We start from the raw sequence: 25,622 nt of genomic DNA, 5'->3' as shown, positions 1-25,622 counted from the left end.
AGCCTCTCCCAGTCTTGGCCGTTCACTCTGGGCGGATCGTGGCCACGTTGCGTCTGGACGGGAACGTGGCCATTCCTCCGTCGCCGTCTCCGTGGTCCACACCTGCCCCTCCGCTCGCCTGGCTGTTGGGGCGGTGCAGCGCGCTGAGCGGGAGGGTTCCGGAAGCTTCCCTGTCATTCCTTCACTGTCTACTCTGACTTGTGTCCGCTGCATATTTTGGCCTTTTATTTTTTAAACGCTGTCACTCGTAGTTTAGGTGTGGGGCGGCGGGGCCGAGCGGGTAGGTCAGGCTCTAACCCTCCGCCTTAAGCCAGAGCTCCAGCTGCAGTCAGTGACCCTCCCTTCATGTGTATTTCCCCTAGAAACTTCACTTGGAGATGTTGGCAGACCAGCCACGAACGACTAAGTACCACAACGTTATCCTGCAGAATAAAGAATCCCTGAAAGATAAAGTGATTCTGGATGTCGGCTGTGGAACTGGGATCATCAGCCTCTTCTGTGCACATTATGCTCAGCCTAGAGCAGTGAGTAGGAGGCAGCAGCTCTTTCACAACTTCGAAGCCGGGTCTTGGTGAAGTGCCCGCCTCATAGGTGAAACCGGTGGCGTGTTCTTGCAGGCTGAGCCCGCCAGAGGCTGTGACGTGGGTTTAATAAGTCGCAGACAGCACAGAGTGCATAGGACAGAGTAGAAAATATCCCAGTGAGTTGCAGCTGGTGGGCTGTGTTTGTGAAACCTACTTCAGTCACGCAAGGAGACACGTGCGTCCACGTGTCTGGGCTGGGCTGCTTGTGTAGACCACTGTCCCGTGTCCTCCCCCGCCTAAAGTGACCCTTGGCAGGGACAGGGTGGACCACTCTCTGGGACTCCTGCTGGGCTCCTGTCCTCCTCCTGTTAAAGTCTGTCCGGGCCAAGGAGAGGTGCCGCCTCTCGACGGCCCCAGCACAGGTGGATGAGGTTCCTAGCTCACAGGTGCAACCTCAGGGCAGTGACCGTCTGAGTCCAGACCCTGCCAGAACCAGGAAGTAGCATTCAGGACCTCCTGAGAATCTGGATTTGTAATTAGCCGCTGCTACCCTAAAAGTCTGACTGTTCAGTTGAGTGCCAAGAACCTCCTGTGTCGGTTACCGAGTGTGTCACTGCGTGTGTTGGAACCTGGGGCTCTGGGGTGGGCGGCCCACGTGGGTGCAGAGGCTTCTGTCCACCTGCAGCCCTGTGTCTGTGTTTAGGCAGAAAGTGGAGTTACGAGTAGAGGCAGGTCCTCCCAGGGCTCCGTCAGGTGAAGGCGGCACAGCGTGGCCGTCCGCCGTCCACCGCTGCCGTCCAGCATGCTGCCTGCCTTCTGTTGCTGGCTCTGACTCAGCCAAGGAGACTCAGGCTTGGGGGAGTGGACAGCGGGCCGCGGTCTGGGGCCGGGGCGTGCACGGATGGTGCTTCTGTCACGTGCAGGTGTACGCGGTGGAGGCCAGTGAGATGGCCCAGCACACAGGGCAGCTGGTCATGCAGAACGGCTTCGCTGACATCATCACCGTGTTCCAGCAGAAGGTGGAGGATGTGCTGCTGCCGGAGAAGGTGGACGTGCTGGTGTCCGAGTGGATGGGGACCTGCCTGCTGGTAAGGGGCAGCGGGCACTGCTGGGGCGGCTGCTCTGGGCTCTGGAATCTTTATAAATCATGATTCATTTTGACCTTTTTCCTAAGGTGATGTGTAGTTGATTTCTTGAGTGAACATTGGCTCAATGTCTTGAATATTTAACTGATTAAAAAAATGCCTTTATGAGAAATCTAAATCAAAGTTAATGTGACTTCCTCGTGAGTGATTTACATAAACTCTGTTCTCTTTGGGAACCTGCGAATAGCCAGTGCTTGATGTGTGGCTTTTTAATGCCAGCAGAATCTTTGTCGGCAGCGCCTGATTTGCATCCGCGACCAGCTCGAGGCCCAGGCTCTCCCACATTCTCAGTCTCACGTGGGTCGGGGTGGAGAGCTTTCTGGTTCTGCCCAGCCACCCTGCTTACGAACTCTCCGTGCGCCGAGGGTGAGTGAGAGGTGGGTGGAAGCCGGGCCTGCGGGTCTCCTCGGACCCTCAGCCCAGCCCCCTTGCTGGCTCAGCCTGAAGGTGAGTCTCTGTCAAAACCCAGAAAAATGACATCTGCGGGAAGGGGAGGAGAGTAGCACCCGGGTTTCCAGCCAGAAATCCGTTCACACAGTGAGAGAGTAACTTGTACGAAGAACAGGAATGCCGGCCCTAGCTGCCACAGACCGCGAAGCCTGAGGAAAATGATAGTAAATGCCATTGGGCCGCTAGCCTCGTTGAAATTGACAGAAATGCCGGCCCTAGCTGCCACAGACCGCGAAGCCTGAGGAAAATGATAGTAAATGCCATTGGGCCGCTAGCCTCGTTGAAATTGTGTTGTCTGGAGGTAGAGTGTAAACAGACTCAGCATCCATGATAGGATCTTGTTGCTAATAACAGCTGTGGATTCACAAGATGATGCACGGGAAAAAGGGACTTGCTACACCTCTAATCCGTGAAGTGGGCATTGGCCTTTGCCCCCAGAACGCTAGCGTTCTTTCGGCAAATGTTATTGAGCACCTTGGGGTGGTGGGGACACAGAGAGCCCGGCTGCGGTGATGTGTCCCTTGGCGCAGTGCTGGTCGGGGAAGCCTGGCTGCCTAGGGTCCCGCTCTGCCCCTGGGAGGGGTTATGTGGAGACAGAGAGGAGGGGTGGGGGCAGGGAGGGGGAAGAGGGAGGAGGGGAGGGGTGTGGGGGGGTGGAGAGGGGGCGGGGCGCAGAAACCTGGGCTTCGGTGTCCTTGCCCCTATGTGCCCGAAGCCCAGTGGTGTGGGCCGGGGTAGGGACTGCATGTGTCCAGCGGGGGAGGCTGGACTCGGGCTCTCCGCCTCCCCGGACGTGCGTGTGTCAGGTAGCCAGCCAGCTGCGTCCAGGACTTGGAAGGAGTGGGGTAGGGGTCATGATGCGGAGGCCCCAGGACTGCAGGGCACAGTGAGGCCTGCGGAGCAGGGGTGGGGAACGGTGCAGGGACCCCTGGGGCGTGCGGGGGAGGGGCCTTGGAGGCACAGCAGAGGCCGCTGAGGATGCACCGGCCGAGGGGGTGGCTGAAGAAAGGGCTGGAGGGGGGCGGAGGGGTGGGCCAGCGGGGTTGGGGAGGCCTGTTCACCCGCAGGTGCAGGGTCCGCGGAGGGGGCGTGGCCGGGCCGGGAGGGGGCGTGGTCACGGGGGCAGCCGGAGCAGAGCATGTGCAACGAAGGGGTGGAGAAAGCCCGCGGCAGTCTGATCCCCGCCTGTCCATTGCAGAACGTATGGTCAGAGGGGCAGTGAGGACTGTGGCGATAGGACAGTGAGGACAGCCTGGGGTACCGAGTGGCTCAGGGCGAAGTGCCTGACCACGTGGAACTGGAGGGCCTGGTGGTTTTGTGCAGACCGGGAGGGGCCGTGTGGCGGTGGTGGCCGTTATGGGCCAAGTGGCAGACGTGGAGACGGGGCTGTGAGTCCGGCAGTATCACAAATCCATCAGCTGGACCATACCGTGTCCCACACAGAACCCTCTGTCCCCTGTGGCTGCCCCTCTTCTGTGCTTTTTTGCCTCCCTGGCATCTCCCCTCCTGTCCACTGCCTGTTCTCAGACCTCAGGTCCCCAGTCTCCCTCCCATCTTCCTACTCTGCTGCTGACATGTAGAAAGTTGGGAAAAAAACCCAAATATATGTGTATTTAGTTTATAATAATAAGAGGTTTCTAATCAGTGAGGTACAGCTATATAATCAATCAAAGATGGGGCCGAAGCAATTGATTATTTTGGAGAAAATGATTAGATTCCTTCTCATACCATATGCTGAAATAAATTCCAGATGGGTTATAGAGTTAAGCTTTTTTTTTAAGGAAAGAAACATGAAACAATCACTAAAAATATATCTGATGTTGGAATGGGAAGATCTTTCTAAGAACAAAGCACATAGAGAAACTATAAAATATTTGATTAATTTTATGAGACCAGCATTACACTAATACCAAAACCAAAGTTAGTACAAAAAATGAAAACTACAGACCAGTAGCACTCAGGAACATTGATGTAAAAATCCTTGAAGATCATAGCAAATTGAATTGAGCAGTACATAAGATGAATACCACACTGCAACAGAGGAGAGATTATCTTCAGAATTCAAGGCTGGTTCAGTATATTAAAGTCATTCAATGTAATTGACTATTAATAATCTAAAGAAGAAAAATCACATGACTACCAATTAATGCACAAAAATTTGACAAAATTCAGAATACTTGAACAGTTTCTGTTATGATTTCTTTTTTGACCCATTGTTATTTAGAAGTGTGTTTAATCTCCAAGTATTTTGAATTTTACAGTTATCTTTCTGTTACTGATTTCTAGGTTACTTCCACTGTGGTCTGAGAGAAGACACTGTATGATTTCTATTCTTTTAAATTTGTTAAGGTTTGTTCTTGTCCCGGAATGTGGTCTGCCTTGGCGAATGTTCCGTGTGAGCTTGAGAAGAATGCGTATCCTGCTGTTGTTGGATAAAGTAGTCTATAAATGTCAATTATATCCTGATGATTGATGGTGGTGGTCAGTTCAACTGTGTCCTTACTGGTTCGCTGCCTGCTGGCTCTGACCATTTCTGGGAAAGGGTTGACAGAGTCTCCAACTATGACAGTGGATTGATCTATTGGTCTTTGCAGTTCTATCACTTTTCTACTCATGCGGTTTGATGCTCTGTTGTTAGGTGCGTACACATTAAGGATTGCTATGTCTTCTTGGAGAGTTGTCCCTTTATCATTGTGTAATGCCCCTCACTATCCCTGATCACTTTCCTTACTTTGAAGTCTGCTCTGTCTGAAATTAACACAGCTATTTCTGCTTTCTTTTGATTAGTGTTTACATGGTAAATCTTTCTCCATCCATTTACTTTTTTGTTTGTTTCTTTTGAGCTGCCCTGCACAGTATGTGGGATTTTAGTTCCCTAACCAGGGATGGAACCTGTGCCCCCTGCAGTGGAAGTGCAGAGTCCTAACCACTGGACCACGTCCCCCATCCATTTACTTTTAATCTATAACTGTATATTTAAAGTGGGTTCTTCTAATTGTATAAGTATAATTGTTATACAGTTATACTTAATTGTATAACTGTTTCTTGTTGTTTGATCCACTGTGACAATCTCTCTTTTAATTGGTGGATTTCGACCATTGGCATTCAAAGTGATTATTGATATAGTTGGATTGATATCTATAGTATTTATTACCATTTTCTATTTGTTGCCCTTGTTCTTTGTTGTTTTCTTCTTCTCTTTTTCTGCTTTTTTGTTTCTGTGTGTGTGTGTGTGTGTGTGTGTTTTAAGCAGCTAAAGGTAGGGAGTTTAATCAGCATGAATTAAGGGTGAATTAATTCAGCGCTCACACATATGTTGGTTTAGAGCCTGACATGAACATGCTTTGATAAAAGTAAACTTAAGATACATATTTTCACAGGGTATATGTCCAGTAGTGGGATGGCTGGGTTGTATGGTAGTTCTATGTTTAGTTTTTTAAGGAACCTCCATACTGTTCTCCATAGTGGCTATAGCAATTTACATTCCCACTAACAGTGCAGGAGGGTTCCCTGTTCACTGCAGCACTATTTACAATAGCCAGGACATGGAAGTGACCTACATGTCCATCGACAGATGAATGGATAAAGAAGATGTGGTACGTATATAGAATGGAATATTACTCAGCCATAGAAAGGAACCGAATTGGGTCATTTATAGATACGTGGATGGACCTAGAGACTGTCATACAGAGTGAAGTAAGTCAGAAAGAGAAAAATAAATATCATATATTAATGCATATATGTGGAATCTAGAAAAATGGTACAGATGAACTTATTTGCAAAGCAGAAATAGAGACACAGACATAGAGAACAAACATATGGAGGCCAAGGGGGGAAGGCGGGGGTGGGATGAATTGGGAGATTGGGACTGACATATATATACTACTATGTATAAAATAGATAACTAATGAGAACCCGCTGTATAGCACAGGGAACTCTGCTTGGTGCTCTGTGGTGAGCTAAATGGGCAAGAAATCCCAAAAGGAGAGGATATGTGTGTACATATGGCTGATTCACTTTGCAGAAACCATCACAACATGGTGAAGCAACTATACCCCAATTAAAAAATATATATGTTTTCATAAATTGATGGGATATTCACTTAATAGCCCATTTCCAAGTTTTAAAAATTCTCAGTTTTTAAATTCCTCTCTCCTGAAGCTCACTTCTTTTATCTATTTTCACTTTTATTAAGGTATAACTGACAAAATTGTAAGGTATTTAAGTGTACAGAATGATGATTTGATATCTGTATACATTGTCAATGAATTGCCCCCATTGAGCTAATTAATACATCTGTCACCTCACATATTTACCTTTATTTTTAAAGTGAGAATACTTAAGTTCTACTCTCTTAGCAAATTTCAGTTACACAGCACAGTGTTATCAACTGTGGTCACTATGGTATACAGCAGATCCCCAGACCTTGTTCACCTCGTTACTGAAAGCTTGTGCCCGATTACCAGACTCTCCCTATTTCCTTCACCCCCACAGCCCCTGGCAACCACTTTCCTACTGTTTCTCTGAGTTCAGATTTTTTTTAGATTCCACATATGAGTGATACCATGCAGTATTTGTCCAGCTTCTTTCACTTAGCAGAATGCCTTCTAGGTTCATCCATGTTGTTGCAAATGGCAAGATTTCTTTCTTTTTCATGGCTGAATAATACTCCATTGTGTGTGTGAATATATATAATCACATTTTCCTTATCTATTCCTCATTTTGGTGGAGTCTTCAGGGTTTTCTACGTATAGTGTCATGTCATCTTCAAGTGGAGACATTTTTACTTCTTCCTGTCCAATTTGGATGCCTTTTCTTTCTTTTTCTTTCCAAATAGCTGTGCTGGGACTTTTAGGACTGTGTTGAATAAAAGTGGTAAGAGGGGCATCCTTGTCTTGTTCCTGATCTTAGAGGAAAAGCTTTTAGCTTTTCACCATTGAGTATGATATTAGATGTGGGCTTGTCATATATGGCCTTTATTATGTTGTGGTATGTCCCACCTATACCCAATTTTTTGAGAGGTTTTATAATGGTGGGTAGTTGAATTTTATCAAATGCTTTTTCTGCATGTATTGAGATGATCATATGATTTTTATCCTTCATTTTGTTAATGTGGCATATTACATTTATGGATTTGCTAAGTTGAACCATCCCTGCATCCCAGGAATAAATCCCACTTGATTATGGTGTGTGATCCTTTTAATGTACTTTTTTTATTTTTAATTTTATATTAGAGTATAGTTGATTCACAGTGTTGTGTTAGTTTCAGGTGTACAGCAAAGTGACTTAGTTATACATATTCATATATCTATTCTTTTTCAAATTCTTTCCCATGTAGGGTATAACAGAGTATTGAGTAGAGTTACCTGTGATGTACAGTAGGTTCTTGTTGATTGTCTGTTTTACATTTAGTAGCGAGCATATGCCAAACCCAACCTCCCAATTCATACCCTCCCCCGACCTTTCCCCCTAATGTATTGTTGAATTGATTTGCTAATATTGTATTGAGGATTTTCCAACTATGTTCATTAGGGATATTGGCCTGTGATTTTCTTTTCTTGCAGTGTTCTTGTCTGGCTTAGGTATCAGGGTAATGCTGGCCTCTTGTAGAATGAGAAATGAGTTTGGAAGAGTTCCCTCCTCTTCTGTTTTTGGAAGAATTTGAGAAGGTTTGGTATGAATTCTTTAAATTTTTGGTGGAATTTGTCCGTGAAGCAGTTTGGTCCTGGACTTCTGTTTGTTGGGAGGTTTTTGATTACTGATCCAATCTCCTACTAGTAATTGCTCTGTTCAGATTTCTTGTATCTTCATGATTTATTCTTGGTAGGCTCTGTGTTTCTAGGAATTTATCAATTTCTTCTAGGTTATCCAATTTGTTGGCATGTAATTATTCATACTGTCTCTTATGATCCTTTGTGTGATATCAGTTATAATAGCTCCTCTTTCATTTAAAATTTTATATATTTCAGTCCTCTTCTTGGTAAGTCTAGCTAAAGATTTGTCTATTTTGTTTATCTTTTAAAAAAGGAAACTCGTTGATCTTTTCTGTTGTCTTATCAGTATCTATCTCATTTATTTCCTTCCTTCTACTAACTTTGGGCTAATTTGTTCTTCTTTTTCTAGTTCCTTGAGGTGCAAAGTTAGATTTGCTTATTTGAGATATTCGTTTTTTCTTAATGTAGGCATTATTACTGTAAACTTGCCTCTTAGAACTGCTTTTGCTGCATCCCATAAGTTTTGGTGTGTTGTCTTTCCATTTTTGTGTGTCTCAACATATTTTTTGATTTCTCTTTTGAATTCTTCTTTGACCCATTGGTTGTTTGGGAGCATGTTGTTTAATCTCCACATATTTGTGAATTTTCCAGTGTTCTTCTTGGAATTGATTTCTAGTTTCATACCATTGCTATGAGAAAAGATGTTTGATATGATTTCAGTCTTCTTAAATTTATTAAGACTTGTTTTGTGGTTTAACTTATGACCTATCCTGGAGAATGTTCCTTGAGTTCTTGAGAAAATGTATATACTCTGCTGCTGTTGCCTGAAATGTTGTACAGGTCTGTTAATCCATCTGGTCTAATGTGTAGCTTAAGTCAAGTGTCGCCTTATGATTTTCTGCCTGGATGATTTATCTGTTGTTGAAAATTGGCTATTGAAGTCCCCTACAGTTATTGGATTGCTGTCTATTTCTCTCTTCAGCTCTCTTAATATTTTCCATAATATTTAGGTGCTCTGTCTTTTGAGGTTTTAATTGAGCATGTTATTTGACTCCATTTTCTCTCTTTTCTTAGCATAGCAGTTATACTTGCTCTTTTTTGCTTTTTTAATTGGTTTCTGTACAGTTTTCAATGTGTATTTACAGCTGTTCCGAGTCTGTTTTCATCTAACACTCTTAGGCTTCATGGTTAGTGTGAGCACTTTAGGATAACAGGGTAATCCTGATTTCTCCCTCCTGTCCCTTGTATCATCATTTTCATTCATTTTATTATATATAAGTATAGATATGCATACGTACATAAACATACATGGTTAAATATTGTGTTGCTATTATATTGGACAAGTTGTTAGATTGATTAAGAATAGGAAAAATAAAAGTTTTAGTTTTATCTTCATTTATTTCTGTTTCAGTGATTTTCTTTCTTTATGCAGATCCGTGTTTCTGATCTACAGGCACACCTCAGAGATATTGCTGGTTCAGTTCTAGACCACCACAATAAAGCAAGTTGTATGAATTTTTGGTTTCCCAGTGCATATAAAAGTTATGTTTACACTATGCTGTAGTCTGGTAGGTGTGCAGTAGCATTATGTCTAAAACAGCAATGTACATACCTTAATTAAAATATCCTTTATTGCTAAAAAATGCTAACCATCATTTGAGCCTTCAGCGAGTTCTCATCTTTTTGCAGTAGTAACATCAAAGATGTTAATCACAGATTACCGTAACAAGTACAGTAATAATGAAAAAGTTTGAAATGTTGCGAGAATTACCAAAATGTGACACACAGACACAAAGTGAGCAAAGGCTGTTGGAAAATGGTGCCGATAGGGTTGCTCGATGCAAGGTTGCCACAAGCCTTCAATTTGTAAAAAGTACAGTATCTGTGAAGCACAATAAAATGAGATCTGCCTGTATATCATTTTCCTTCTTTCTAAAGAACTTCTTTTAACATTTCTTGCAAAGCAGGTCTACTGGCAACAAGTTCCCTCTATTTTGTTTGTCAGAGAAAGTCTTTATTTCTCCTTCACTTCTGAAGGATAATTTCACAGGGTGCAGAATTCTAGGTTGGTGGGTTTTTTTCTCTCAACACTTTAAATATTTCACTCCACTCTCTTCTTGCTTGCATGGTTTCTGAGAATTCAGATGAAATTTTATCTTTGTTCCCCAGTAGGTAGGTGTTTTCTCCCCCCAGCTTCTTTCAGGATTTTTTCTTTATCTTTTGAGTGTCTGTAGTTTGAAAATGACATGCCTAGTTTTACTTTTTTTTTTTTTCTTCCCCACATTTATCTTGCTTGGTTTGCTCTGCACTCCTGGATCTGTGGGTTGTTGTTTGACATTAATTTGGGGAAATTCTGTCATTAGTTTTTCAACTTCTTCTGATCCCACCTCTCATTCTTCTCCTGGTACTTCTGTTTTGTGTCTACTATACCTTTTGTTGTCCTACAGGCCTGGAATATGTTGTTGTATTTTTTAGCCTGTTTTCTGTGCTTTTCAGCTTTGTCATTTCCTCAAGCTTGGAGGCTTCTGTTGCTCAGCTGTGTCCTTACTAATGAGCCCATTGAAGACATCCTTCGTTTCTATTACATTGTTTTTCATCTTGAGCATTTATTTTTGGTTCTTTTCAAGAATTTTCCTTTCTCTGCTTACATTGCCCATCTGTTCCTGCAGGCTGTCTGCTTTATCCATTAGAGCCCTGAGCATATGAATCACAGTTGTTAAATTCCCAGTCTGATAATTACAGCATCCCTGCTGTGTCTGAGTCTGGTTCTAAGCCTCGCTGTGTGTCTTACACTGGTAGTATGTCTTGTGGTTTTCTCCTGATAGCCAGGCTTGATGACTGGATAAAGGTTCAGTGCAAACAGGCCTGTAGTGATGTGGTGGTGAGATGCGGGTCGGGGAGTGTTCTGTGGTCCTTCTGGGGTCTCAGTGTTCAGTGAGCCTGGGCCTCTGCGTTGTGAACTTCACAGAGCCTGGGCCTCTGCTCTGTGAACTTCACAGGTGCGTCTCAGCTTCTTTTCCTCTTTTAGGTGGGACAGGATGGCTGGAGGGGGCTCAAGTTGGATATTTCTCGTTCTCCAGCTGGTTAGGTTCTGTTAACTAGTTTCTCCTGAGTGCAGACCCTGTTAAGAAGAACAGAATACTCTGGTGTATTTCAAATGCTTGCTTTCGAACTTGTCAGAAGCACGAGGGGACTTTTCTCTGACGTTTACTGTGGGGACCCCTGTGACTGAGCCCATCTGGAGCTTTCACTCTCAGGCTTGTCCACAGTGGGCCCCAGCAACTTGTCAACCACAGTTCATGTTTCCTCCCCTGGCAAGCTGTGATTCTCTGTACGATCCTCCTCGACTTATGATGGGGCTGCGTCCCGACACACCCATCATAAGTTGAAAATATCAAAGTCCAAAATGCAGGGACTTCCCGGGTGGTGCAGTGGTTAAGAATCCGCCTGCCAATGCAGGGGACACGGGTTTGAGCCCTGGTCCGGGAAGATCCCACATGCCGCAGAGCAGCTAAGCCTGTGAGCCACAACTACTGAGCCTGCGCTCTAGAGCCCACGTGCCACAACTACCGAAGCCCACACGCCTAGAGCCTGTGCTCCGCAACAAGAGAAGCCACCACAACGAGAAGCCCGTGCACCGCAACGAAGAGTAGCCCCCGCTCGCTGCAACTAGAGAAAGCCCGCGTGCAGCAACGAAGACCCAACACAGTCAAAAATAAATAAATAAATTTATAAACAAAAAACTTCAAAATGCACATAACACACCTAAGTTCTTGAACATCACAGCTGAGCCTTGCCTGCCTTAAATGTGCTCAGAGCACTCACGTGAGCCTACAGTTGGGCAAAATCATAACCAAAGCCCATTTGATAATAAAGCGTTGACTGTCTCATGTAACTGACTCAGTACTGTACTGAAAGTGTCGTTCACCGTAGCGGTCTCGTGGGAGCGGTCTCGTGGGAGCAGGGCTGTGGCTTGTGTGGCTCATGTGCTGCACTGTGTATCGCTAGCTTGGAAAAGATCAAAATTCAAAATCTGAGGCATAGTCTTCACTGAACTCCTATTGCCCCGTTGTAAAGTTGAACCATCATAAGTAGGGGACCGTCTGTATTAGTCTCTCAATTTCTCCTGTTTGGCGGCAGCAGTTTGCTCTGTGACCTCATTTCTCTTACGGATCTAGGAACAGTTCTTGCTGTTTCAGTTTGTTCAGCTTTTTACTTGTTAGGACAGAATGGCAACTTCCCCCTAAGAGCAGGAGTGATGCAGGGAGGGCCGCTCCACCACTTCTCCATGTTGTACTGGGAACCCTGACCAGTGCAAAAGGGAGAGGAGAAGTGAAAGGCACACAGAACGAAGACAAAGAAATAAACCATCCCTTTCTCAGACAGCATGATTGTCTTTGTAGAAAATCCCAAGGAATCTCCAAAAACTTTCCTAGACTAGTAGGCAAGTTTAAGAAGATCACAAAGTCAACATACAAAAACCAGCCATATTTTTATATAAATACTAGCACTGTACAGTACTATTTACAGTAGCTCCAAAATGATGAAATCTGACAAAACGTACAAGATCTGTATGCTGAAAACTACGTGATGCTGGTAGATACACATTGTTCATGGGCTGGAAGACAGCCTTCTAAGGATGTCTCTTCTCCCCAGATTAATCTGTAGATTTAATACAATTCCAGTAAAAATCTAAGCAGGAGTTTTTGTAGATAAGTTCATTGTAAAATTTATGTGGAATGTAAACAAACTAGAATAGCTGATACAATTTTTAAAAGAACAAAATTGGAAGAATTATAGTACCTGACTTTAAAACTTAGTATAAAAGCTCTGGTAGTCAAGACTGTGAAACTGGTGAAACGAAAGACACGTAAGTCGATGGAACAGAATAGACAGTATATTCCTACAAATATGGTCAACTGATTCTGAACAGAGGGGCAACGTTAATTCAATGAAGAAAAGAGTCTTTTCACCTAATTATATTGGAACAGTTGGCCATCCATGTGCAAAAAAAAAGAACTTCATCTTTAAGCCTCATACCTCATACTAAACAATGAACTCACAATTGATTACAGATCTAATTGCCTAGAACATAAAACTATAAAACTCTTGGAAGAAATCACAGGAGAAAGTGTTCCTGGGTTAGTCAAAGGGTTTTTAGGTGTGACTCTAAAAGCATAATCTATTAAAGAAAAAGTTGATAAATTGGACTTCATCAAAAGTAAAAATGTCTGTTCTGTAAAAGACAGTGTTAAGAGAATGAAAAGGCAGGCTAAGGTTAGGAGAAAATATTTGCAAATCACATATCCAGTGTGTGTCCTGAATATACAAAGAATTCTCAAAATTCAACACTCCCGAGGGGCACCTAGGGGCGCTGGGCAGCTCTTGACTTCGGTGCCACGTGACCTCTGTGGCACTCCTGCTTTGATGTTCCACGTTTTTTTTTCTTTGTTAAATTAACATCAACGTTTTATTGAAAATTAGGCCAGGAAATTGACATAGTCAAATATAATCTAGGAACAGTTCCCTTTTTTTTTTTTTAACATCTTTATTGGACTATAATTGCTTTAGAATGGTGTGTTGGTTGCTGCTGTGTAACAAAGTGAATCAGCTATATGTGTACGTATATCCCCACATCCCCTCCCTCTTGCATCTCCCTCCCACCCTCCCTATCCCACCCCTCTAGGTGGTCACAAAGCACCGAGCTGATCTCCCTGTGCCATGCAGCTGCTTCCCACTAGCTATCTATTTTACGTTTGGTAGTGTATATATGTCCATGCCACTCTCTCACTTCGTCCCAGCTTACCCTTCCCCCTCCCCGTGTCCTCAAGTCCATACGCTATCTCTGTGTCTTTATTCCTGTCCTGCTCCTAGGTTCATCAGAACCTTTTTTTTTTTTAGATTCCATACATATGTGTTAGCATACGGTATTTGTTTTTCTCTTTCTGACTGACTTCACTCTGTATGACAGACTCTAGGCGCATCCACCTCACTACAGATAACTCAGTTTCGTTTCTTTTTATGGCCGAGTAATATTCCATTGTATACATGTGCCACATCTTCTTTCTCCATTCATCTGTTGATGGACACTTAGGTTGCTTCCTTGTCCTGGCTATTGTAAATAGTGCTGCGATGAACACTGTGGTACATGACTCTTTGAATTATGGTTTTCTCGGGGTATATGCCCAGTAGTGGGATTGCTGGGTCATATGGTAATTCTATTTTTAGTTTTTTAAGGAACCTCCATACTGTTCTCCATAGTGGCTGTATCAATTTTCATTCCCACCAACAGTTCAAGAGGGTTCCCTTTTCTCCACGCGCTCTCCAGCATTTATTGTTTGTAGGTTTTTTGATGATGGCCATTCTGACTGAGGTGAGGTGATACCTCACTGTAGTTTTGATTTGCATTTCTCTAATAATTAGTGATGTTGAGCATCTTTTCATGTGTTTGTTGGCAATCTTCTTTGGATAAATGTCTATTTAGGTCTTCTGCCCATTTTTGGATTGGGTTGTTTGTTTTTTTGATATTGAGCTGCATGAGCTGCTTGTATATTTTAGAGATTAATCCTTTGTCAGTTGCTTCATTTGCAAATATTTTTTCCCATTCTGAGGGTTGTCTTTTGGTCTTGTTTATGGTTTCCTTTGCTGTGCAAAAGCTTTGCAGTTTCATTAGGTCCCATTTGTTTATTTTTGTTTTTATTTCCATTTCTCTAGGAGGTGGGTCAAAAAGGATCTTGCTCTGATTTATGTCACAGAGTGTTCTGCCTATGTTTTCCTCTAAGAGTTTTATACTGTCTAGCTTTGCATTTAGGTCTTTAATCCATTTTGAGTTTATTTCTGGGTATGGTGTTAGGAAGTGTTCTAATTTCATCCTTTTACATGTAGCTGTCCAGTTTTCCCAGCACCACTTTTGAAGAGGCTGTCTTTTCTCCATTGTATACTCTTGCCTCCTTTATCAAAGATAAGGTGACCGTATGTGTGTGGCTTTATCTTTGGGCTTTCTATATCCTGTTCCATTGATCTATATTTCTGTTTTTATGCCAATACCATACTGTCTTGATTACTGTAGCTTTGTAGTTTGGTCTGAAGTCTGGGAGACTGATTCCTCCAGCTCTGTTTTTCTTTCTGAAGATTGTTTTGGCTATTTGGGGTCTTTTGTGTTTCCATACAAATTGTGCAATTTTTTGTTCTAGTTCTGTGGAAAATGCCAGTGGTAGTTTGATAGGGATTGCATTGAATCTGTAGATTGCTTTGGGTGGTACAGTCATTTTCACAATGTTGATTCTTCCAGTCCAAGAACATGGTATATCTCTCCATCTCTTTGTATCATCCTTAATTTCTTTCATCAGTGTCTTATAGTTTTCTGCATACAGGTCGTTTGTCTCCTTAGGTAGGTTTATTCCTAGGTATTTTAATTTTTATGTTGCAATAGTAAATCAGAGTGTTTCTTTAATTTCTCTTTCAGATTTTTCATCATTAGTGTATAGGAATGCAGGAGATTTCTGTGCATTAATTTTGTATCCTGCTACTCTATGAAATTCATTGATTAGCTCTAGTAGTTTTCTGGTGGCATCTTTAGGATTCTCAATGTATAGTATCATGTCATCTGCAAACAGTGACAGCTTTACTTCTTCTTTTCCGATTTGGATTCCTTTTATTTCTTTTTCTTCTCTGATTGCTGTGGTTAAAACTTCCAAAACTATGTTGAATAATAGTGGTGAGAGTGGGCAACCTTGTCTTGTTCCTGATCTTAGAGGAAATGGTTTGAGTTTTTCACCATTGAGAATGATGTTGGCTATAGGTGTGTCATATATGGCCTTTATTATGTTAAGGTAGGTTCCCTGTATGCCTACTTTCTGGACAGTTTTTATCATAAATGGGTGTTGAATTTTGTCAAAAACTTTTTCTGCATCTATTGAGATTATCATATGGTTTTCATCCTTCAATTTGCTAATATTGTTTATCACATTGATTGATTTGCATATATTGAAGAATCCTTGCATTCCTGGGATAAACCCCAATTGATCATGGTGTATGATCCTTTTAATGTGCTGTTGGATTCTGTTTGCTAGTATTTTGTTGAGGATTTTTGCATCTGTGTTCATCAGAGATATTGGCTGTAGTTTTCTTTTTTTGTGACATCGTTGTTTGGTTTTGGTGTCAGGGTGATGGTGGCCTCCTAGAATGAGTTTGGGAGTGTTCCTCCCTCTGCTATATTTTGGAAGAGTTTGAGAAGGATGGGTGTTAGCTCTTCTCTAACTGTTTGATAGAATTCGCCCGTGAAGCCATCTGGTCCTGGGGTTTTGTTTGTTGGAAGATTTTTAATCACAGTTTCAATTTCAGTGCTTGTGTTTCGTCTGTTTATATTTTCTATTTCTTCCTGGTTCAGTCTTGGAAGGTTGTGCTTTTCTAAGAATTTGTCCATTTCTTCCAGGTTGTCCATTTTATTGGCATATAGTTGCTTGTAGTAATCTTTCATGATCCTTTGTGTTTCTGCAGTGTCAGTTGTTACGTCTCCTTTTTCATTTCTAATTCTGTTGATCTGAGTCTTCTCCCTTTTTTTCTTGATGAGTCTGGCTAATGGTTTATCCATTTTGTTTATCTTCTCAAAGAACCAGCTTTTAGTTTTATGGATCTTTGCTATCGTTTCCTTCATTTCTTTTTCACTTATTTTTGATCTGATCTTTATGACTTCTTTCCTTCTGCTAACTTTGGGTTTTTTTTGTTCTTCTTTCTCTAATTGCTTTAGGTGTAAGGTTAGGTTGTTTGAGATTTTTATTGTTTCTTGAGGTAGGATTGTATTGCTATAAACTTCCCTCTTAGAACTGCTTTTGCTGCATCCCATAGGTTTTTGGGTCATTGTGTTTTCATTGTCATTTGTTTCTAGGTATTTTTTAATTTCCTCTATGATCTTTTCAGTGATCTCTTGGTTATTTAGTAGTGTATTGTTTAGCCTCCATGTGTTCCTATGTTTTACAGATTTTTTTCCTGTAATTGACATCTAGTCTCATAGGTTGTGGTCAGAAAAGATACCTGATATGATTTCAATTTTATTAAATTTACCAGGACTTGATTTGTGACCCAGGATATTATGTATCCTGGAGAATGTTCTATGAGCACGTGAGAAGAAAGTATTCTGTTTGGTTTTGGATGGAATATCATATTAATATCAGTTAAGTCCATCTTGTTTAATGTGTCGTTTAAAGCTTGTGTTTCCTAATTTATTTTCATTTTGGATGATCTGTCTATTGGTGAAAGTGGGGTTTTAAAGTCCCGTACTGTTATTGTGTTACTGTCAATTTCCCCTTTTATGGCTGTTAGCATTTGCCTTATGTATTGAGGTGCTCCTGTGATGGGTGCATATATATTTACAATTGTTATATCTTCTTCTTGGATTGATCCCATGATCACTATGTAGTGTCCTTCTTTGTCTCTTGTAATAGTCTTTATTTTAAAGTCTGTTTTGTCTGATATGAGAATTGCTACTCCAGCTTTCTTTTGATTTACATTTGCATGGAATATCTTTTTCCATCACCTCACTTTCAGTCTGTATGTGTCCCTAGGTCTGAAGTGGGTCTCTGTAGACAGCATATGTACGGGTCTTGTTTTTGTATCCATTCAGCCAGTCTATGTCTTTTGATTGGAGCATTTAATCCATTCACGTGTAAGGTAATTATCGATATGTATGTTCCTATTACCATTTTCTTAACTGTTTTGGGTTTGTTTTTGTAGGCTTTTTCCTTCTCTTGTGTCTCCTGTCTGGAGAAGTTCCTTTAGCATTTGTTGTAAAGCTGGTGTGGTGGTGCTGAATTCTCTTAACTTTTGCTTATCTGTAAAGGTTTTAATTTCTCCATTGAATCTGAATGAGATCCTTGCTGGGTAGAGTAATCTTGGTTGTAGGTTTTTCCCTTTCATCACTTTAAGTATGTCCTGCCACTCCCTTCTGGCTTGCAGAGTTTCTGCTGAAAAGTCATCTGTTAACCTTCTGGGGATTCCCTTGTACGTTCTTTATTTTATTTTTATTTTTTATTTTTTAACATCTTTATTGGGGTATAATTGCTTTACAATGGTGTGTTAGTTTCTGCTTTATAACAGAGTGAATCAGTTATACATATATGTATATGTATGTTCTTTGTTGCTGTTCCCTTGATGCTTTTAATATTTTTTTCTTTGTATTTAATTTTTGATAGTTTGATTAGTATGTGTCTCGGCATGTTTCTCTTTGGGTTTATCCTGTGTGGTACTCTCTGCGCTTCCTGGACTTGATTGACTATTTCCTTTCCCATTAGGGAAGTTTTTTTGGTTTGTTTTGGTTTTTTTTTGCAGTATGCGGGCCTCTCACTGTTGCGGCCTCTCCCGTTGCGGAGCACAGGCTCCGGCTGCGCAGGCCCAGCGGCCATGGCTCACGGGCCCAGCCGCTCCGCGGCACGCGGGACCCTCCCGGACCGGGGCACGAACCCGTGTCCCCTGCATCGGCATGCGGACTCTCAACCACTGTGCCACCAGGGAAGCCCTAGGGAAGTTTTTGACTATAATCTCTTCAAATATTTTCTCAGACCCTTTCTTTTTCTCTTCTTCTTCTGGGACCCCTGTAATTCAAATGTTGGTGCGTTTAATGTTGTCCCAGAGGTCTCTGAGACTGTCCTCAGTTCTTTTCATTCTTTTTTCTTTATTCTGCTCCCTGGAGGTTATTTCCACCCTTTTATCTTCCAGGTCACTTATCCGTTCTTCTGCCTCAGTTATTCTGTTATTAATTCCTTCTAGGGTATTTTTAATTTCAGTAATTGTGTTGTTCATCACTGTTTGTTTGCTCTTTAATTCTTCTAGATCTTTGTTAAATGTTTCTTGTATTTTCTCCATTCTGTTTCTGAGATTTTGGATCATCTTTACTATCATTACTCTGAATTCTTTTTCCGGTAGGTTGCGTATTTCATCTTCATTTATTTGGTCTTGTAGGTTTTTACCTTGCTCCTTTGTCTGTAACATATTTTTTTGTCATTATATATATATTTTTTGATGGGTGGTGCTGTATTCCTGTCTTACTGGTTGTTTGGCCTGAGATGTCCAGCAGTGGAGTTGGCAGGCAGTTGGATAGAGCTGGGTCTTGGTGCTGAGGTGAAGATGTCCTGGAGGCCTGGCTCCAATTGATATTCCCTGGGGTCTGAGGTTCTCTGTTAGTCCAGCGGTTTGGACTCCGAGCTCCCACCACGGGAGCTCGGGCCTGACCTCCAGCCTGGGAACCAAGATCCTGCAAGCTTCATGGCACATTAAAAAAAAAAAAAAGAAAAGAAGGAAGAAATAAAGAAAAAAAGGAGCAGTACAGTATCAAAGAATGAAGAAATAAAATTAGAAAGATAAAAAATATATTAGGAAAAATAAAACTATAATTGAAACAACTGCATCAAGATAAAATAAAACCACAGCAGAAAAAAGAAAAAAAAAAGGAGGGGGAGCAACAAGCCAGGAGGAGAGATCACTAACGAAGTATAAAGAATAAAATAAAATTAGAAAAATAAAAGGTTTATTAGGAAAAACAAAAATCTAAAAGAATCAATGACAGTGAATCAACAAGGTAAAATGGAACCCCAATCTAAAAGAGGACAAAAGAAAAAGAAAAAAAAAAAAGCCTTGGCTATGAGGGCGGAGTTCTGGTGAAGGTGGAATAGGCAGGGGCGGGGTTTAGGGTGGGGTGGGACCTAGGTGGGTGGGGGGGTGCCGTTTGAGCGTGGGGCGGGGCCTCTGCTTAGGGTGGAAGGGGAGAGGCAGCACGTGGAAAGGAGGGCCTCTGGAGTGTGGAGCTAAGGAGTTTGCGTAGGGCCCTGAGTGGGGGTGTGTGGGTGGGGTTTAGGCCCAGCGCATTGGGGCGGGTCTCAGAGGGGGTCTCCGAGTGTAGCGGTGGGGCTTGGGCTCTGCACAGCAGGAGGGAGACTGGGAGGGCAGAGGATCAGGCTGGGCTTCTGGGGGCCCGAGTGGGCAGGGGAGATCTGACCACACTCCCTTTTGATCCTCTGCCCTCCCAACGGTCCCCCAATTTCCCCTTTCAGGTGTGGGATCCCTTCCCCTCCCCCAGGCGCCCGTTAGGGGAACCAATCCTGTCCCACCTCTGCTTCTCCTTCCCCCTCACTCCCCCTACTTCCTACCGGTCGTTGAGGGTTCCTCCCGTCCCCTTAGGTGTCCATGGGTCCCCACCGGTGCCTGGTAGGTGCCCTAGTTGTGCGGAGACGCAAATTCCGCGTCCTCCTAGTACGCCATCTTGACTCCACCCCCGGTGTTCCACGTTTTTATGAAGTGACTTCAGCCAACTTAAAGGGTGGTGAGAATCCTGAGGATACCCCAGACCAGGTTGATAATGTTGGAGAGTTAAGACCCTGAAACACTTGAGGGCTTTAGAAACGTGGGGATAGCTGACTGCTGAGTGAGTGAGGTGGGCGAGAGGCTGATTTCCCTGGCCATTAGCCACGCCCAGCTCCGAGCTCCACGCGGCTCGATGGGGCTTAAACCCGGGCTGTGACTGGACTCGGTGACCACTGCCGTGTGGGCGCAGGAGAAGCCCTTCCCTGGGCCGGGCAGCTCAGCCCGTTCTGTGCCTCTGGAGGTGACAGACGTGAAGACCCCAGAGTCTGAGCAGCGAGGGGGCTGCACAGACACGGTGTCTCCTGTGCGTCTCCCTCCCTGCAGTTTGAGTTCATGATCGAGTCCATCCTCTATGCCCGGGACGCGTGGCTGAAGGAGGACGGGGTCATCTGGCCGACCACGGCCGCGCTGCACCTGGTGCCCTGCAGCGCCGACAGGGACTACCGCAGCAAGGTGCTCTTCTGGGACAACGCCTACGAGTTCGACCTCAGTGCCCTCAAGTGAGTGTCACCGGGCGCTCCTGGGCTGCGGGAGCATGCGGGGCGGGCTGCAGGCCTGAGAGCTGCCACCCCGCTGAGCTCAGTTTGCTCACGTGACTAAGAAGTTTGCACATTGCCTTACAGGTCTTTAAACCAACAGATGTGATGGGAAATTGAAGTGTCCCATTTATAAGACCCCAAATATAATGGGAAAAATAAGGTCATGTTTATAAATGCGTGGGCTGTTCAAACAAATGGATGTTCCCACTAAGAGACGTAACTTTTATTTTTAATCTTTTTAAAATTAATTTATTTATTTTTGTCTGTGTTGGGTCTTCATTGCTGCACGAGAGCTTTCTCTAGTTGTGGCGAGCGGGGGCCATTCTTCATCGCGGTGCACGGGCCTCCCACTGTCGCGGCCTCTCTTGTTGCGGAGCACAGGCTCCAGACGCGCAGGCTCAGTAGTTGTGGCTCACGGGCCCAGCCGCTCCGCGGCATGCGGGATCTTCCCAGACCAGGGCTCGAACCTGTGTCCCCTGCATTACCAGGCAGACTCTCAACCACTGCGCCACCAGGGAAGCCCAAGAGCTGTAACTTTTTAACAGGAGTCAGAAAATGTGTTAGTGAAGGCATCGCTGGCATTTGGCAAAGAAAGCGGTGCTCCACAAACGTTCATTTCCTCGTGTGTAACATACGTCAGGCTTGTGGTAGAGCTTCAGGTTTTAACATAAAAGCCTTCTCTCAAGGCCTTCATGGTTGTCACATCGCCTCCTCTGAGAAGGATAGTGACACGTGTCGGCTGCGTCCCCTCTGAGGTGCCGTGGGACGTGGGCAGGAGAGACCCAGCCGCAGCCCTGGAATTAGGGAAGGGCCCCTTTGTCAGAGGCAGAAAGAAGCTTCTGTTCAATGAGCCTGGACACCTGCTAGGTGTCCAGCTGGGAGTTGGCAGCAAGATGGGGGCCTCTGGGCCTTTTTGTTTTTTGTTAAAAAACTCAAAAAAAGAAAATGTATCAACATAAAGGTATGGAATCTTCCCTAGTCAAAGTACTCTCAGCCCAAATCCCAAAGGGGATGGAGAGGAAGGGTCTCCAGCAGAGGCGCTCCGTGGTTCATGTAGGACTAGTGTGTGGGAAGGGCTGGGAAGGTTTGAAAAGAGCAGGGGGTGGGGCTGGGGTGGGGTTTCTCATGCTGCCCGAATTAACGCTCAGTAGTGAAAGTGACAAGGAAAGATGGAGGAAGCTCTGAACACGGGCTGTGGTGTCTGGAAAAGGCGCACCGTGAACTGGAGGGTGGGGGGATGACGTGCTGAGGCCGCACGTTATCCGGGACACTGGTTGGCCCCTTGGAGGAGATGTCTGTTCTCCTCTCACGCCATTCGTTAACATTCAGTTTCCCATGGGTTCCGTGTTCTCTGGGTGTGTGCTGAGACCCCGCGAGTAGGAGACTGAGGGGCCCCGGAGGGCTGGCCGCCTCAGCCCTGCCTCTCGCTCGGTGAGTTAGAATTCCTGCTGACGCAGAGGAGGCGTGATAGCCTGAGATGTGGGTAAATGATACTGAACAAAATTACTTTGACTTTTCCCCAGATCTTTAGCAATTAAGGAGTTTTTCTCGAAACCCAAGTATAACCATATTTTGAAACCAGAAGACTGTCTCTCTGAGCCATGCACCATATTACAGCTGGACATGAGAACCGTGCAGATCGCCGACCTCGAGGTGAGAAGAGGTGACCCTTCCTTCCTGTTCAAATAAACAAGTTAAACTTGTTGCTATTGATTTTCCCACAGTCTTTTTCTTTTTTTCCTATTCCGATTTTGTTTTTTGTATTTTTAGGTTATTTTCTTTATAGTTAACCTCTTTAACGTCTTCAGTTACTTTTAGATTTATGTGTAATATTCTCAGCATCTTCAGATTCAAATAAATTATATGTTTCATCATGGAATTTGAATTAATTTTTTTTCTAAGTTTTTTTTTTTTTTTTTTTTTTTTTTGCAAAGCATGAGGTATTGATTTAAAAAAAGATAAACTCCAACGTACAAATCAGAACTTAGAGGGATTATTACTATGGGCTCTAATTAACTTCCTCACCTATTTTAGACTATTTGTTTAATTTTTTAAAAATTTTATTTATTTATTTTTGGCTGCGCTGGGTCTTCGTTGCTGCGTGCAGGCTTTCTCAAGTTGCAGCGAGCGGGGGGCTACTCTTTGTTGCAGTGTGCGGGCTTCTCACTGCAGTGGGTTCTCTTGTTGTGGAGCACAGGCTCTAGGCACATGGGCTTCAGAAGTTGTGGCACGCAGACTCAGTAGTTGTGGCTCGAGGACTCTAGAGCACAGGCTCAGTAGCCCGCGTCTCCTGCATCGGCAGGCGGACCCTCAAGCACTGCGCCACCAGGGAAGCCCTAAGTTTTTTTAACTCCCATTGATGATAAAATTCTTAAAATTCTTTTACTTACTCTCTGTGGCCACGAGGTGGCGTGTGAGGGCTCCGGACGACCCCATTATAAGGGCTGCTCTGAGGTGGAGGAAGCCCCTTCTGGAACTTAGATGTGGGCAAAACCACGTGCAGACTGAACTTTTGAGGCTTTAGTTAGTTTGGGAATTGTAGAGACTCAGTCTGGAGCTTTATGTTTGTACAAAGAATTGAGAAGAGGAAGTACTCCACCTGAATTTGGGGACAGAAAATTAGGCCAATGAGACCCAAATTGCTCAAAACCTTTTCTGATTACCTGCAGCCTTTGAGTTCAGGATGCAGGTTTTCACATTTACTTTCCCTATAGGAGGAGATATGGTTTTTGATGTGTTCCGCTAAACTAGCAAGTTTCAGATTTGTGGCATAACTACTGCAATAGACGGCGTGCCTGCCTGGGGCGGTGCTGCGGGATCCGGGACGGAGCCCCACGGAGGCGGGAGCCGCTTCCCGGTCCCCAGTGCCCTTTTCTGACTCATTTGCTTGAACACAGATGATGAAAGGTGAGCTGCACTTTGACATCAAGAAGGCAGGCACCCTCCACGGATTCACAGCCTGGTTCAGTGTCCGGTTCCAGAACCTGGAGGAGGACGAGCCACAGCTGGTGCTGAGCACGGGCCCCCTGCACCCGTGAGTGTGCCCCTCCTTCTCCTGGGGCAGCACACAAAGCCTGGCAGAGCCACGAGTTTCAAGATCTAGTAATATTGGGAGTGGGCCCAAATCTCTCCAGATGCCGTTGAGCCCTGGCCCAGGGGTGGGAGGGCTGGCGGTGAGTCCGGGTTGGCCCCCCGGCATCGGGCCTCCTCGGGGCCGGGGTTGGGGGTCCCTGACACCCTGGATGGTCAGGCTCCACCTTCTCTCCGTGGCCCCAAACGCTGCTGCAGCTCTTCCCTATCTGACCCAGAAACAGCCCACAGGGTTCCAGGGGCTTTTACTCCGACTTCTGGGGAAGGCAGATGTTTCCCGAGATCTATCTTCTGAGCAGTAAGGTTTCGGGGCTGCACGCTTGCTCCTGCGCGTGGGGAAGCGCACCTTGTCTGTCGTGCTGCCGGACACAGTGGCCCCTCGGGGGGGGGGGGGGGCGCCCCTTTCATTCGGGGACTTCCGCTGCCCGGGGGGGGGGCGGCGCCACTTTCATTCGGGGACTTCCGCTGCCCCTTTCAGGGACGGCCCCAATGCTCCCCTGCACCGTGTGATCGGCAGAAGTGAGCAAGGCCCAGGGAGGGGCGCAGACGCCCCGCGGTCTTGGGGCCCAGGGGTCCTCAGCGTCTTTTGTGGAAGTCGAGCAGGAGAGCGAGCTGCCTGGCCAGAGCCTCCTTCCAGGGCCCGCAGGAGAGGGGCCTCAGGGGCCCCCGCGAACCGTGTGTGCCCGGCGTTTCCCACCTGAGCGTCTGCGTGGGGTCATCCACACACAGGTGGCATGGGGACGGGATGGGGGGCAGGGCGTGGGCCAGGGAGGGAGACCCCCCCCCCACGGTGGCTAAGGGGGCGGCCCAGCATCAGGGAGGATGTGACACGAGGGGGAGACGCAGCAGAACCTCACTGCGGGGTGTGACCTGGGTCTTTTCAGGCGCTTGGGTGTGAGAGTCACAGGACTTACAGAATCCGGGGTGTCACTGCTCCCCCAAATGCTGCACTTGTTTGCTCACACTCAGCTGAACCCTCACAGGAATTATGACTTTTTTTGGACACGATTTCAACAGCGTGTATCTCACTTTAACTGCAGAAACTAGAACCGTGGGCGTCAGCAGGTCAGAGAAGGTGGCTTTGGGTGGGCACTGCCATGCCAGCTTGTGGAGGCTGGGTTGACCCCACGAGGGGCTGGGGACAGGCAGCCCCTGGGGACCTGGGTCTGGCCACGTGCCCCTGCGGCCTGGCCTCCTTGGCACCAGGGAGTCTGTGCAGCGTCCAGGAGGCCCCCCGGGTTGTGGGTCCACGCGGGTCCCATGAAGCCGTCTGATCACAGGGTGGGGGCATGGCAGTCCCGATGGGCTCCCCGAGGGGTGACACCACGCCCCTGTCTTGCAGCACCACCCACTGGAAGCAGGTGCTGTTCATGATGGACGAGCCCGTGTCCGTCCTCGCGGGAGACGTGGTCACAGGCTCAGTGGTGTTGCAGAGAAACCCCGTGTGGAGACGGCACATGTCTGTCACTCTGAGCTGGTCCGTCACTTCTAGACAAGACCCCGGGTCGCAGAAAGTAAGATATTTAGCTGTGGAGTCACGGTCTGTGGTGCCAGTCCGGGCAGCTGGTGGGTCTGTGGCGGTCGCAGTGGCAGATGCCTATTCCCACCCGGCGGACCCCGTGGCCAGAGCTGGGGCCGAGGGCTGGGCCATGGTGCGGCCTTACTCCCCCCGCGTGCCTTGCCGTGGGCAATGTGGATGTGCGGTGGAGTCGTGTTCTGGCCGTGGCAGCAGTGAGAGGGCTGAAGTGAGCATGTGGCCAGGCGGGGCCTTAGGGCTCACGGCTCACAGAGCCCACGGGAAATCCT

The 25,622-nt window shown here is 45.4% G+C and overlaps 1 protein-coding gene across 1 annotated transcript in view; it reads left to right on the top strand.

Annotated features, from left to right (window-relative positions):
• PRMT2 (protein arginine methyltransferase 2) overlaps positions 1 to 25,622 on the top strand; it is a 38,856-nt gene that overhangs the window by 12,381 nt on the left and 853 nt on the right. Inside the window, exons 5-10 of the mRNA XM_007452474.1 lie at positions 363 to 524; positions 1,448 to 1,612; positions 20,512 to 20,687; positions 22,250 to 22,379; positions 23,624 to 23,760; positions 25,159 to 25,330. Of these exons, the coding sequence (XP_007452536.1) occupies positions 363 to 524; positions 1,448 to 1,612; positions 20,512 to 20,687; positions 22,250 to 22,379; positions 23,624 to 23,760; positions 25,159 to 25,330 (942 nt within the window). The remainder of the gene's footprint in view (positions 1 to 362; positions 525 to 1,447; positions 1,613 to 20,511; positions 20,688 to 22,249; positions 22,380 to 23,623; positions 23,761 to 25,158; positions 25,331 to 25,622) is intronic.

The sequence above is a fragment of the Lipotes vexillifer genome, unplaced genomic scaffold (genome assembly GCF_000442215.2).
Source record: "Lipotes vexillifer unplaced genomic scaffold, Lipotes_vexillifer_v1.1 scaffold545, whole genome shotgun sequence".
Taxonomy (NCBI): Eukaryota; Metazoa; Chordata; class Mammalia; order Artiodactyla; family Lipotidae; genus Lipotes; species Lipotes vexillifer.
Note: the sequence above shows the minus strand (reverse complement) of the source record. Positions and strands in the feature narration are given on the sequence as shown.